Below are 14,279 nucleotides of genomic sequence, written 5' to 3'. Positions count from 1 at the left end.
TATCTAAAATCTCCCTGTCTGTGCTTCACATCCTATTTAACTATCCACCAGGATGCCAGAGCCTATCTAGCAGAGACATCTTGACATCTACCATTCTGCCATGGAAATTTCCACATTCTTCCCCTCCCTACCTGTCAATACCATCTCTCTACTCTTGTTCTGGGAATAATAATCAAATCATATGTCATCATTTCTACAGGAAAGGGCATAACATTACACTATACTTTGGTTCCATTCAAAAGTCCTGAGACTACTCAGATCAAACCTGATCATTATTTACCCACATGGTTTTTATCTCCCTTTATTAAAACAGATATCCTATAGGACAAATTCAATCATACAACTGTACACATTTATATTCCCAGCACATAGCATAGTGCTTGGCATATGGTGGATATGTAATAAAATGGTCATTCATTCAAACACTCTTCAATGTCTAGCTCCCCTCTTTCTAAAACCCACAGGTAAAGCCATGTGACAAGACTTAAGTCACTGCAGCTGCCTGAACTTACTGTGAAGAGGCTCTTTTTCTCTGGTGTGGAAGGCTGCAGCCTTCGGTCCTCTGTCTGAGGATCCTGGACTTTCTCAATTCCAGCTCCTAGTAGCTCATTCTTTAACAAGGCAGAGTAGGCTAGACCATCTGGATAGATACAGGATAATGTAAGTGCTATGTAAAAAAGTTAAGAGGAAAGAAAACCTCCCACCCAGAGTAAATGCCAAAAAATGGAAAAAGTTTCAAGCTGTTTCCACTGGTGGCACATCAGCTAAAAGCATTTCCTGGTACATGATAAGAACCAAAGAGTGAGGACTAAGTTTCCAACCTTTGCCATTATCCGAAGTGGCATCTTTTGCTTTCCGATTCTGACTGGGTGATTTCTCATTTTCCTGAGGTAGAAAAGAGGAAAAGATTTGTGAATTTATCTTCCTTTCTCCACTTAATTCATTTAGGTATGGGGGCTTCTGGCTATTATTTCAGCTAATTTCTCTTTTTTGGATGAGGCAATTAGAGTTGAGTAACTTGTCCACATTCACACAGCTATGAAGCGGTTAAGACTGCGGCCAGATTGAATTCAGCTCCTTCTGACTTCAGGACTGGTATTCTAACCCACTGCACCACCTAGCTAGCTGCCCCTATCCTTCACTCTTAATAAATTAGCTGAAATGGGGCTGTTAGGTAATGGAATGAACAGAATACCAGCCCTGGGCTGGAGTTGAAATCTGGCCTCAGACACTTACCACTTCCTTGCTGTGTGACCTTGGGCAAGTCACTTAACCCCAATTGCCTCAGCAAAAAAATTAAAAAGAGTGAAGGATAATAGTCCCAGTGACTGACTATCCAAAGGCAATCCATTGCTGAAAATCACAACAAGGAGCACAATTATAAAACTGTTCTGTTACAGATTTCTTTTTTTCTCCTAATCTAGCTTCTATCTCTCCTATTCTAGGCTACATAGTTTATACTACAACATAGCAAATATATACAGAAAAGCAAATGCACATAAAAATCAATCTTCTTTTATCCTGATTCAATTCTTGCTTAGTACTGCCTCCAGGCATATAATAGTCAATAATATTGTAGTTATGTCTTCCACTTACAACTTTCCCACAGCTCCTGTATCACTCACATTTATTCTATGGAAATTAATGCTCCAGTTGGCTCCAGCTCTAGAAGGTATAAAGCGGTCTCCATGTTTGCTGGGAGAAGACATGGGAGAATTGGAAGGTGTCAAAGTTCGTCTCATCTCAGCAACCTGGAATTATATAAAATCTGAGTCAGTGGATAGGATAATGACTATCAAAAAGTATACTATTTCTAGTTTGCAAAGAGTTTTCCTCACAATCACCCTGGAAAGTTCAAGCCTTGTAAGCATTATCATTCCCATTAACAGATGAAACAACTAAAGCTCAGAAAGGGTAAGGAGGTCATGAGGTCACAAATCACATGATTAGACATCTAGATGATTAACTCAGGGTTGTTTCCTAAGCACCATATTCAGAGATCAATATCCTTGCTTTTGTGCCTTTGTTCATACTATTCCCTATGCCAGGAATGTTGTCCTTCTCAAGTGTCTGATGAATTTTCCTAAAATCAAAAGACCATATACGAGGGCCTTCTGAGTTATTCATTCCAATCCCCTCACTTTGTGGGTGAGGAAACAAGCAGAGAGAAGCTAAGCTTCTCAAGGTTACAGAGGTAATGAGTAACAGAACCATGATTTGAACCCTGATCCTCTGATTCAAGTTAATTCAATAAAGATTCACTAAGCAGTTATACTTCCCTAACTTTTCAATGCCCAGTTAAGCAGCTACCTTCTGTATGACGTCTTCTCTGATCATCTAAATGGAAATGATTTCTCCTTACTTTGATTTGGTATAGATTTATTATCCACGATCTACACTTGGTAAATAGGATATATGGAGTTTTGCTATAGTCATCTGTTCATATTTATTCTCTCCTCTATTTGATTATAAACGTTTACAGGGCAAGAACCAATCTCACAAGTATTTTGTACAGTTATTAAAAAAATTTTTATTGAGGACTAAATGAAAAAAATCTGTAAACTTATGAGAAGCAAGAATATAATTTTAGATACTTGAGTCTTTCATTATGACTTCTAGTGACATTCTAGTCACAGTGCCCAAATTCACTTTGTTTTCTGACCAGAATTACATGGCTAGCTTTTAGTCTGAGAGTAAGTACATAGCTGCTGCAGTTGACTATTTAACTTAAGCAATACCATTTAACTGCATAGGCTGTTTTTGCAAAAGAAGCAACTTTTGAAATCCAAAAGGAAGTCTGAGACACTACTTAGGCAGGATTGTTGTGTTCCCCTCCTCCCACCCATTGCTATTATCAGGTTAAAAAATTTGTGTTGAAGATGCTATGTGGAGCAAAAATAAATAGTTGACCTAAAACCACAAAGTAATGCTCTTTTATAGTACATACTCATAGCATGTCAAGTGCTAGAACAAAAAAGTCCCTGTAGGAGAAAGTAATTTTTTAAAGAATATCAAAACATATTAAAACAACTATCCCTATACAAACCCTGATGACAGAATTTTATCACATCCCCCTTTCCTCATTAGAATACAAACATTTCATACTTAAGAAGTTCCCCCCAAAATTGCTCACTTATATTCACTTTCTTAATGTTTCTCTTTATTTCTAGTATTTACATTTCAAAGTTTCTTTTCAGCATTATGAAGGCTTGAAGTTCTCTAATTCATTAAGAAATCATTTCCCCCATCCTCCATTCCCAACCACAGATTATACTTAGGTTTTGTTGAATACATTTTTATTGGCTGTTAAGTCTTTGTTTTTTGAATTCTAAAAATTTTATGCTTTCCATTTTTCTACAGTGATGGGTGCTAAATCTTGTATGAACCTGACTAAGCCTTAGCAACTTGGTACTTGAATTCTTAGATACTTGTTAATAATTTTGTTTGACCAGTAAGTTCTGGATTTTGGCAAAAATATTCCTGGGAGTTTTCATTCCAATTTGAAGGTTTTTATTAACAAGTACCCATATTAAGAGATCTGAAAAGGTTTTTTTTTTTCATAATTTCTTAATATATGATAACAAAGTTTTTTTTGGTTTTGGGTTTTTTTTTTTTTGGTTATGGCTTTCACATAGTTTAATGAGTCTTAAAATCTCTATTATTAATTTGTTTTCAAGGTCAATTTTCTTTTATATCAGGTACCTGATTTTTTTTTCTATTTTTTCCCAATTTTTTGACTTTGTTTTAATATTTCTAGTTGTCTGATGAAAGTTATCTTTTGTTTGGCTCACTCTAATTTTCAGGGATTCTGTTTTTGAATCTCTTGTGCTAAGCAATAAATTTTCTTTTAAAAAATCTTTCCTCCTTCACTCTCATGTCTTTCCCCATTCTTTCCTGTCATTCATTTTATTTACAATTAATTTTGAAAAGTTCTTGCATCATTTCTTCAGCGTTCTAATTTATCTTGTGGATAAACTATGTTTTTCTTTGAGGTTTTGCCTGCAAGTATTTTGGAGTTGTTCTTTTGTTAATTCATACCTTAGACATCTGATATAACTGCTTTATTTTTCTGTTTACTCGTTGCTCCAGACCTCTGCTCTGGACAAACTCAGGTAGTTGCTGGCCTACCTGAGAGCTCTGACGGCTAAGACCACAATCTCAGATCCTTTGGGAGAACACTATCCCATGCTGAAGGCTCTGGACGTTGATTCCTTGCTCCACATTCTCAGAGAGGATTGCTGTCCCAGGGCTAGGAGACCAATTCTGTGATCAGAACTGTGCCTATACTGATGTCCTAGTTCAAAACTCTGGGTGTCAAATCCATATGCCTACACCTTTGAAAAGATCCCCTATTGATGACTTAAGCCTGGAACTGAGCCTGTGATCATGCTGTGATAAAGCTACAACTCATACTATTTTCCTAGATAGTAGCTCTAGGCACTGAGCCTGTAATCCTGGCCTAATGCTTCAGTTTCTACCCTAGTCAATTGCTTATGGTTTGAATTTGTTATCTTGGGCTGGAAAGATGATCCACTGTACTTGTCCTTTGAGTTCCCAATTATTACTAACTGGTCCGGTGTGGTGGCCTTCACAGCTGTATTAACAATACCCCGATATGACTAGTCCCATATTTGGTCATCTCTGTCAATTTGCAATGTGTGAGATGGAATTAGCCATCTTTTTCAATAGAGAGCTGGGCCTGGAGTCTGGAAAACCTGAGTTCAAACCTGTCTTGAGATACTGTGTGTGACTGAAGACATAAGTCACTTCTCTTCTGCTTGCCTCAGCTTCCCCAACTGCAAAATAGGGATAATAATCGCACCCACTACATAAGGTTGTATTGGGGATCAAAGGAAAGTACTTAAGACAGTGATTGGCACATAGTAAGTGCTTTATAAATGCTTGTTTTTTCCCCTTTCTCTTTTATTATTCTGCCATCTAGGCTTAGGCTCTCATTTTCCAAATCTTTCCTTTAATGCTCGTTTCTTTTATACAATCATTTTACACTCCCTTAAAAAAAAAAAAAAAACAAACTTTTGTTTAATTTCTCCCAGGAATTCTGCTCTTTGTGGTGGGAATCTTTTTGGTTTATTTATTCATTCTTCTAGCCTTACTTCTTAAATTGAAAATTTGTGTTGGGGCCAGAATATCCTCTTGGAAAGACTATCTGAACCCTGCTTGGTTCTGGCTTGTATTCTTTTGAGTCCTGCTGCCTTCTCCACAAATTGAATTCTGTGTGATTCAGAGAGTCATTGTGACTGGCCACCAAGCTTTTAATGATCTCAAAGATATCTGATCTAAGGCAAAATGTTAAAGCTGCCTTTCTAGTCTAAGCTTTGCAAGCTTCTGAAGCCATTTTGGATCTGGGCAACACAACTGTGGGTTATCTCAGTTTGAATCCAGTAGACTACTGCTGGCCTCAGGCACCATCAGGAAGCTAGAAGTCTTTTAAGTTTGGAGCAAATGAACTTCAGGAATCTTTCTCGATCTGAGGTATCTTTCTTGGTTACTAAGATATAGAATTCAGATTGGGCTGGGAACTGGATTCAAGGCCCAGTTCCAGGAACAGTCACACATTTGCCACATGCTTCTATGTGTGCTCCTTACTCAGTACAAAGCTTCAGGCTCATAAATGTTCCATCTGTCATCTCAAGGTGTAAATCTCCTCTTCAGACCATGCTGTTCTGTGACCCAGATCAGGGGCATGAGTAACAAACAGGGCTGGGACATGGTACCTGTTTCTGCTTCCTACACAGTGTCAGGTCTGTGCTTGATCTGGGATCTCTTCTTCTCCTAAAGCATAGTCAAAGCCATAACATAAAAGTTTGGACACACAGTATCTGAATGGCTTGCTAAAGAATTAAATTTATTATATATGAATCTTTGGCTTGGAACTAAGTCTGTGACTATAGTTTTTGAAATTACTGTTGCCTTTTAGTCTCAGATTTAAAAGCTAGGTAAATAAATTGGTTCTCTTGGAAAACAATCTGGAACTATGCCCAAAAAGTTATCAAACTGTGCATACCCTCTGATCCAGCAGTGCTACTACTGGGCTTATATCCCAAAGAAATACTAAAGAGGGGAAAGGGACCTGTGTGTGCCAAGATGTTTGTAGCAGCTCTTTTCGTACTGGCTAGAAACTAGAAGATGAATGGATGTCCATTAATTGGAGAATGGTTGGGTAAATTATGGTATATGAAGGCTATGGAATATTATTGCTCTGTAAGAAATGACCAGCAGGATGAATTCAGAAAGGCTTGGAGAGACTTAAATCAACTGTTGCTGAATGAAATGAACAGAACCAGAAGATCGCTGTACACTTCAACAACAATGCTGTATGAAGATGTATTCTGATGGAAGTGGATATCTTCAACATAAAGAAGATCCAACTCACTTCCAGATGATCAGTGATGGACAGAAACAACTACACCCAGAGAAGGAACACTGGGAATTGAATGTAAAATATTAGCACTACTGTCTATCTACCCGGGTTACTTATACCTTCGGAATCCAATTCTTAATGTGCAACAAGAAAATTGGATTTACACACATATATTATATCTAGGTTATACTGTAACACATGTAAAATGTATGAGATTGCCTGTCATCTAGGGGAGGGAGTAGAGGAAAGGAGGGGAAAATCTGGAAAAATGAATACAAGGGATAATGTTATAAAAAAAAATTACTCATGCATATATATTATCAAAAAAATGTATAATTATAAAATTAATTAAAAAGAGAAAAAAAGAATAATAAATAAATAAATAAATAAATAGGTTCTCTAAAAGAGAACCAATATTTATATGATTAAAACCAGGATAAGATCCTCTCAGGTATAAAGACAAATGCCCTTACTACCTAGGTTAAGGAAATAACACACACATACACACACACACACACACACACACACACACACACACACACACACACCTGCTTGTGTCTCTTTTCATTCATAAGAAAATAATTTCTGATTTATTTCTTTTCTCAACTCCAAAATTAAGTATGACTATTAAAGTCATCTTTTCTTTAGTTTCTCAAATTTTATATTAGAACCCTATTTTGAAAAATGGCTTTATGTATTGGCTCTGTCATGTATAGTCCATGTTAGGGTTAGGGGATAGGGTTAGAGGATATCAATTTCTTCATGTTAAGTGTGAGTAAAATCAGGAGATGTTAGTGGTTAGAAAATAAATAAAGAGAAGAAACTACCTTGGGGCAGAGTAAATTTCTCAGCAGAAGCTGGATCACATGACAGGGACACCAGAAAAGGAATTTGTGTTTCATGGAAAAGCTGTATTAGATGAATTATGAGACATACTATAATAGAAAATCTATGATTCTATGAGCTACCACAAAACAAAGAAAACAATGATGATCTGACAAGATCCTGGAAGACAGCCTTTTTCAATCTTCTAAGATGCTTCTAGGATGCAATATATATATCCTGCCTTTATGAAAAAGTAATGCTATTTGTGAGCTTGGAATAGATCTAATTAATTTGAGTCAAAGCAAAGAAAATTGACCTCTAAAATTCGTTTAAGTCACAGTATGCTGCTGTGAAAATTGGTAAGAATGTTAGGGGCCTAAAAATGTAAGACCACCAAAGAAACAAAATAAAGGAGTAAGTTTAGGAATAAAATTTTAAAGGGGCTCTCCAAATGTAGTTGGTCACCTAAAAGTTTCCTTGAATAATTTTTTTTAACAAAATATTATTTCCAGTTCAATTTAAAAACATTTACAAAGTACCTACTGTTTAAAGACCTCTATCCTAGTTGAGCACAAAATATAGATAAAACTTCTCAGATTAAAAAAAAAAAACAAGTCTAACTTTCTACAGTATAATTCTTCAAATATTTGAAGATAGTTATCATGACCTGCTCTTCTCTCCTACCCAGTTCCTCAAGCCTTTTCTTCCTTAGACTAAGCATCCCTAATTTGTTCAATTAATGCTAATTAAACACACTCTCTCTCTCTGTATAGATATATAAACTATACTCTAATTCTTTCATCATTTTAGGCATCTTCATTTAGACATGCTCCAGCTCATTAATGTCCTTTCTAAAATGAGGTTCCCATAACTATACACAGAAATTCAGATGGATTAGAAGGTAGAGACATAGTTATTAATAGCTTAATGTAAGGGAAAATTTTCTACCCATTAGCTACTGGGTTGCCTCAGTGGGTAGTGGGTTTCTCCCTCACTAGTTCTTCAAGGTAAGAGCAAATGACTTATTTGTCAGGTATACTATAGACAGGATTTATATGTCAGGCAAAGGCAATTACAAATAATCTGCCTGGCTACTTGACCTTTGAAGTCTCTTCTAAATCTAGGATACTAAGAAATCTTGGAAAGGTGACATATCTTACTCTGCTTTCATATACCTCACTCCCACAGTACTAAACATAGCTGAAAGTGTTTCAAGCCTTATGTTCAAAGTAGTAAGTGGATGACTGGGTTTCTGCCTATTTCTCTACTTTTGGGAGCTATGCCAAAATCTTCAGTAACTCATAGAAAAATTTTACATGCTTACTGTGGGAATCAACATTCCCACAAAACTTTCTCATCAATTTATTTGCTTTTAAGAAATATTTTCATTGTTCATTTCCCCTTTTTATTAGCTCTTCTGGATTTACTTTGTGGTCTTCATGGTTTTTAATTTCTTTAGCCCAGGACTAGGTGAGTGTGCAGACATTTGATAAAATCAGCTCAGGGAACAAAATTGGCAAAAGAAGGTTGTAGGATGGCAGCAGGCAGCTGCCCCCTAAGCTGAAAAGGGTGTGGAAAGATAGAGGGATAACTTACACAAGGCATTGTGTTTTCATTCTGGATGTTGATCTGTCGAAGGAGACGCCTTTCATAATCTTGGTCCATGGTGAAAAGGTGGGAGCTGTGGCAGCCTTCAGACTCAGGGCCTTTGATTCATGAGGTCCAATTGCTAAAGTCAGTCTACAGCACCATGGAAGGAAAGAAAAGAAAAATAAAAAGCATGTTAACTTCACCAACTCAGGAAGTTTAGGACAGAGAATCTTCCTATAGGAAATTCAGATAATAAAAATGCTTTTTGACTAATTCATAGGTCAGTGTCATCCCTATCCTGTAGCCTAATAAAACAATCAATAGCACTCATTAAAGGCCTATTATGTGCCAGGCACTGTGCTAAGTGCCAGGGATACAAAAACAAAAACAAAAAAATGACACAATCTCTGCTCTCAAGGAGCTTGTTCTCTTTGGGGAGAGAAAACACACACAGAATAAATAGGGCATAAAGCATTTGGGTGAATCAAGAAAGGTTTCACATAGAAAGTGGTACTTAATCTGAATCCTGAAATAGTCTCTAAAGCAGTGGTAAAAAGGGGATAGATTCCTAAAACAGGAGATAGCTAGTACAAAGATAAGATAGGAGATAAAATGTTATGGATACGAACAAAAAGAAAGTTTGACTAGATCATAGTGTGTGGGAAAGGGAACAACTTATAACAAGATTGCAAAGATAGTATGTGAACAGTTTATCAAAAACTTTAAAAGTCAACAGAGGAATTCATTTTTCATAAATCCAAAGCACCATATGGGGCTACCATTGTCAAGAATTCAACAATAGCTGTTTATACTATTTTGGCTGAGGTTAGTAAATTGAGCTTTCTTCACTATGCTAAAACCTAGGTGACTATTTTAATTTTTAATCATAATTACCATCTGGCATTTTAAGTATCCACATTTATGCTAGGTGTTCTATCAAGTGTAGGGGGGAAATGTCATTCCTATTTTTATCCAACACTCTAACAAGCATTTATTAAGTACCTATTCTGTGTAAGGTATTGTGTACTACACTACTGGGGATTCAAAGACAAAATGAAAAGTCTTTGTCCTTGGGACACATTCTATGAGAGAACTACCACATGTAAACTGATACATAACTTTGAGAGGGAGTAAGCCCCAACAACTAAGGAGAACAAGAAAAACTTCACACAGGGAAAGGTACAAGTTAAGCTTTAAAGAAAGCTAGGAGTTCTAAGAGCTAAAGCAGATTCTAGTAACAAAGACAGCCTGTGCAAATTCACAAAAACAGCAAAGATGAAATGCTGAGTGTGGGGGATAGCAAGTAGGGTCAGAACAGAGAAAGCTTTATAGGGAAAAATATGCAATAAACCTGGAAGCACTTTAAGGGCAAAGCTGAGAAGGAACTTAAGTATGCTTGAAAAAGAGGGTCAAGGTGGGATATAATCAAAGTTGTATCATTACTATGTCCTTATGGATTTTCTACGTACATGTGCTTTTGTTCTCCTCTGACTTTTCTTTTCCCAATTTTGCCAACCCAATTCCTAGTTAAATCTTCAAAGTTCAACCCAGAAGCAAGTCACTCCATTGAGCTTTCCTAAATTTTCCTGGAAAATCTAGAAAAGTTATTATCTTCCTTGGATCTAAGTATATCAGTTTCTTAAACTGCAAAATAAAAGAGACTGGACAAGAATATCTCCAAAGTCCCTTTCTGGTTATAAATCCCATAATCCATTAACTTATATTTTGGCTCCTCATGTCTATTTCCCATCTTCCCTCCAAAGTTTGGACATAGAATAAAGATCCTATTTATCACTTTATTGTCCTTCTTAACCAAACAATATCAAGAATGGTCCCTAGCACATATTATCTAATACAATCCAGTTATTTGTCACTCAGTAAATATTTGCTGAACTAGACCTGTGTACACAAACACATTTTCAGGAATCTGACCATCAGTTTCAACTAATAAATAAATATTTGAGATATTCATCAACCTATATTGGATGAGGTTATTTTTAGGTTTCTTGAAATAGCCTTTTTTTTTTTAACCCATACCTTGTACATTCCTATTTTTTCCATCTTATCAGACTAAGAGAATAAGAACTTGAAGAAAAACTATGATTCTCAATTATTTTCCTTCTATAAATCTCTCAGAGAATTTCTGTGAGTTCCATTTACTTCATTAACCTTCTCCCCAAAATAAATATAAGCCTACTGATCATCTGAGCATTTTAGAGAATGTAGGAGAAAGCAATAAAGATAAACTCACTTCAAAAATTATTGCTTTTGCTCAGAGTACTTCTCTCAATCAATCCACTTGATGCATAAATTGCTATTTTTTCCTAAGTGCTTTGAGAGGGGCTTAACTGTTTAAGGGGAAGGAGGATAAAGGATAGAAAGTTTTTCTACAAAGGCAGAGTAGTTTAGAATAAGGAAACAAAGTTAGAATGGCTCTCTCTGAGTTGGGAGGGGGACAGAGGTGGGATTTAGGATTGTGGAGGGCTGAGATATAACTGCAATTTGAAAGATGAGATGACGTGGGCTTGGAGGGGACTGAGTTAGAACATCTCAGCTTAGGGGGTAGAGGAATCAAAGTTCAGAATATTTGTTAAATGTCATTATAGCAAATGCTAGGAGACTACAAATACTATTGTGACCAAACTAGGCCATGAACACTAATGCTTAAATTAATTGAGTAGGATATCAGCCAAGGCTTAGACAATCTTTTCTCTTATACTAAGATTTCCAGTGTAATGACATTTCCATTAGCACTTGCTTAAGGTATGTAATATTCTTGGAGTCATAAAACTTGACTTTGAGAGTCAGCTGGCTTGCCATTTGGCTTTTTGGCAAGAACAGGTAAGTCACTGCACCCCCAGCTCAGATTCTTCATCTGTGAAATGAAGATATTATCTGTACTTTTTTCTCTAAAAAAGTTGTGAGGAAAGTATTCTATAGCTCATAAAGTGCTCCACAATCCTAAATGTGTTATAAGTATATATATATATATATATATATATATATATATATATATATATATATACTAATGCATATAAAGAACTTCAAAATCGATTGCTGGACATAACTGCTCTCTCTCTGGGCCTTGGTCCCTTCTTCTAAACACTGGACTTCCTCACATTTCCCTGTCCAATAACAAAGGTATATTATTATAACCGAGCAAAATAAACTCTTAAGTTTTTCTAAAAAGATTCTATATTTAAAGTGCCAGATATGGTACTCTCCATGCCTATCTATCAGGAGCCAATTTTGTGTAAATGAAAGAATTCTAGCCTGGGATTCAGGTAACCTGACTTCAATTCACTGACTATTTTATACTATTCATTATTATGGTATCAAAAAGCTGTATGATCTTAGAGTAAGTCACTTAAACTTCCATCTATAAAAGGAAGTTAGGTTGTACTACCTCTAAAATCCCTTCTAGTTTAATAATCCTGCTTGTAGAACAGAGGATGAACTATTAGACATCTCTACTTATTTACAATCCTAAATTAAAGAGCACAGTTAGACTTTAGAAGAGAAAAGGTTAGGGAAGAGTTCTGTAGTCCATGTTAAAGGTGCACTAGCGGAACACTCCAATATGTAACGTGTATAGCTACATACGCCTTAGTCTGACAGAAAATGTTGGATTTTAAATCAGGATCTTAGGGTTGTAATTCTGTCTTGTCTATGTAACTTTGGGCAAATCATTTCACAGGGCCTCAGTTTCTTTTCTATACAACCAGGATATAACACTTCTTTCTCAAGGACCTTGTGAAGAAAACAGTAAATTTAAAAATATTATCTAACTGTGAACTATCAAAAGTAGTAGCCTATAATTTCATTTATTCATAGAGTAGAAAGAGAACATTTTAGTCCTTAGTGGTCATCTAGCTTAACCCCTTCATTTTACAAGGCCCAGATTGGTTTAATAACTTGCTTAAAGTAACATAATTTAGTTTGGCAGAACCAAGACTTGAACTCAGGTCTCCTGATTCTCAATATAGAATTGTTTCCATGGCACCAAATTGCCTCAAAGGATCAAGTCCAATTTCTTTGATTTAATTTTCAATACCTGCTATGTTGGAGTACATATCTATCCTTCCAACTTTATATCCTACTATTATAAACATAAAATATTTAACTCAGGTTAATTCCTTAAATATATGCTCATTCTTGATTTCTTGCCTTTATGAATTTTAAGATCTGGCTCATGGAAATAAATCAATATGATTAAAGGCCAAGTGTTCTTAGGTATAAAATATTTTCCTTTTAAAAATGCTTTCCTCTTTATGTGTAACACATGTGTAACTAGCTATCTAGGTATGAAATTCCATACTTTTTCTTTATGCTGAGAAACCTACCTACCTTTTACAGGTAGCCTTTTTCAGTTTTCAATCTTAGTACCTTCCCTCTAAGACTATTTCATTCTATGTACATAGTGGTTTACATGCTGATTTTTACTGAGCTGCTTGAGTATAAGGGCTATTTTTTTTTTTTTTTTGCCTGCCTTTATATCCCAGGGCTTGGCACATAGTAGACCCTTAACAAATACTAAATGCCTTAATTGAAAGAATTATTAGAAACTGAGTGAATGCTTTCGTTTCAGGCAAGATGATCTTATACTCTAAGGTCTAACATGAATAACACCCCAGATAGAGATTTAAAGTCAATTCAAATAAGAATGTACTACACATGGGAACTCTGGGCTAATGCTACACCCTATAATTTCCTGGCAGTGTCAACTGACCTACTTACATAAACTAAGAAAAAACAAACATTGGATTTTGTCATTTCACCTCCCTTCCTGCTTTTCTTCCCCATGACTTCTTCCCAAGTACCAATGGCTGCAACTTTAGGACTTCTGAGCCTTTTCATTTGCCCTGCAACTGAAGTTATTTGTGTTCTTTCCCTATTCGTGTGAACTGGAACAGAAATTTTCCTTCCATTTCTATTTGATCCTTAGTACAAAGCATGTCAGTACTTTCTCATTTACATTTATAAGAGGTTAAAGATTAAAGACATGGTTCCTGCCCTCATGAAGCTCAGAGTTTGGTAATGAAATACATGTCAAGTGAATTAGAGAAGTGCCTGGAACTGGGAGTGCACTATGCTGGCATCTTTATAGACCTTTCAGGAATAGGTAGGTGTTAAATAGGCAAACCAAAGAAGGAAGAATATTTTAGGCAAAGATATTTTAGGACATAAGAACACAGAAAGACAGAACAATTCAGTTTGGCTGGAATGTATTATAAAAAGAGAAACATGAGATTCAATTACTTAATCATTTTTTAAATCCTTAGTACCACACTGATCCTGGGGAAACAAAGACAAAAGCAGTCTTGCTCTCAAAGAGCTAAAATTCTACTGAAGGAAATATAGTGACCCAGGAGAAATACAAGCAAATAAAAAATAATCTGAAGGAAAAGCAGCATAATTGAAAGCACTTGTAGGAGGTGACATTTGAGCTAAGCTTTGGAAGGAGTGAAGGATTCTAAGAGAA

At 35.9% G+C, this 14,279-nt stretch overlaps 1 protein-coding gene across 3 annotated transcripts in view; it reads right to left on the bottom strand.

Annotated features, from left to right (window-relative positions):
- The window catches only part of FZR1 (fizzy and cell division cycle 20 related 1), an 89,176-nt gene that overhangs the window by 28,276 nt on the left and 46,621 nt on the right, over positions 1 to 14,279 (bottom strand). For all 3 annotated transcript variants that reach the window (XM_074307452.1, XM_074307444.1, XM_074307435.1), the window contains exons 2-5: positions 8,804 to 8,947; positions 1,626 to 1,751; positions 822 to 885; positions 513 to 640 (exon numbers count right to left, since the gene is read on the bottom strand). In XM_074307452.1, the coding sequence (XP_074163553.1) occupies positions 513 to 640; positions 822 to 885; positions 1,626 to 1,751; positions 8,804 to 8,872 (387 nt within the window). In that variant the 5' untranslated portion in view covers positions 8,873 to 8,947. The remainder of the gene's footprint in view (positions 1 to 512; positions 641 to 821; positions 886 to 1,625; positions 1,752 to 8,803; positions 8,948 to 14,279) is intronic.

The sequence above is a fragment of the Sminthopsis crassicaudata genome, chromosome 1 (assembly GCF_048593235.1).
Source record: "Sminthopsis crassicaudata isolate SCR6 chromosome 1, ASM4859323v1, whole genome shotgun sequence".
Taxonomy (NCBI): Eukaryota; Metazoa; Chordata; class Mammalia; order Dasyuromorphia; family Dasyuridae; genus Sminthopsis; species Sminthopsis crassicaudata.
This window is presented reverse-complemented; position numbering and strand designations above follow the sequence as displayed.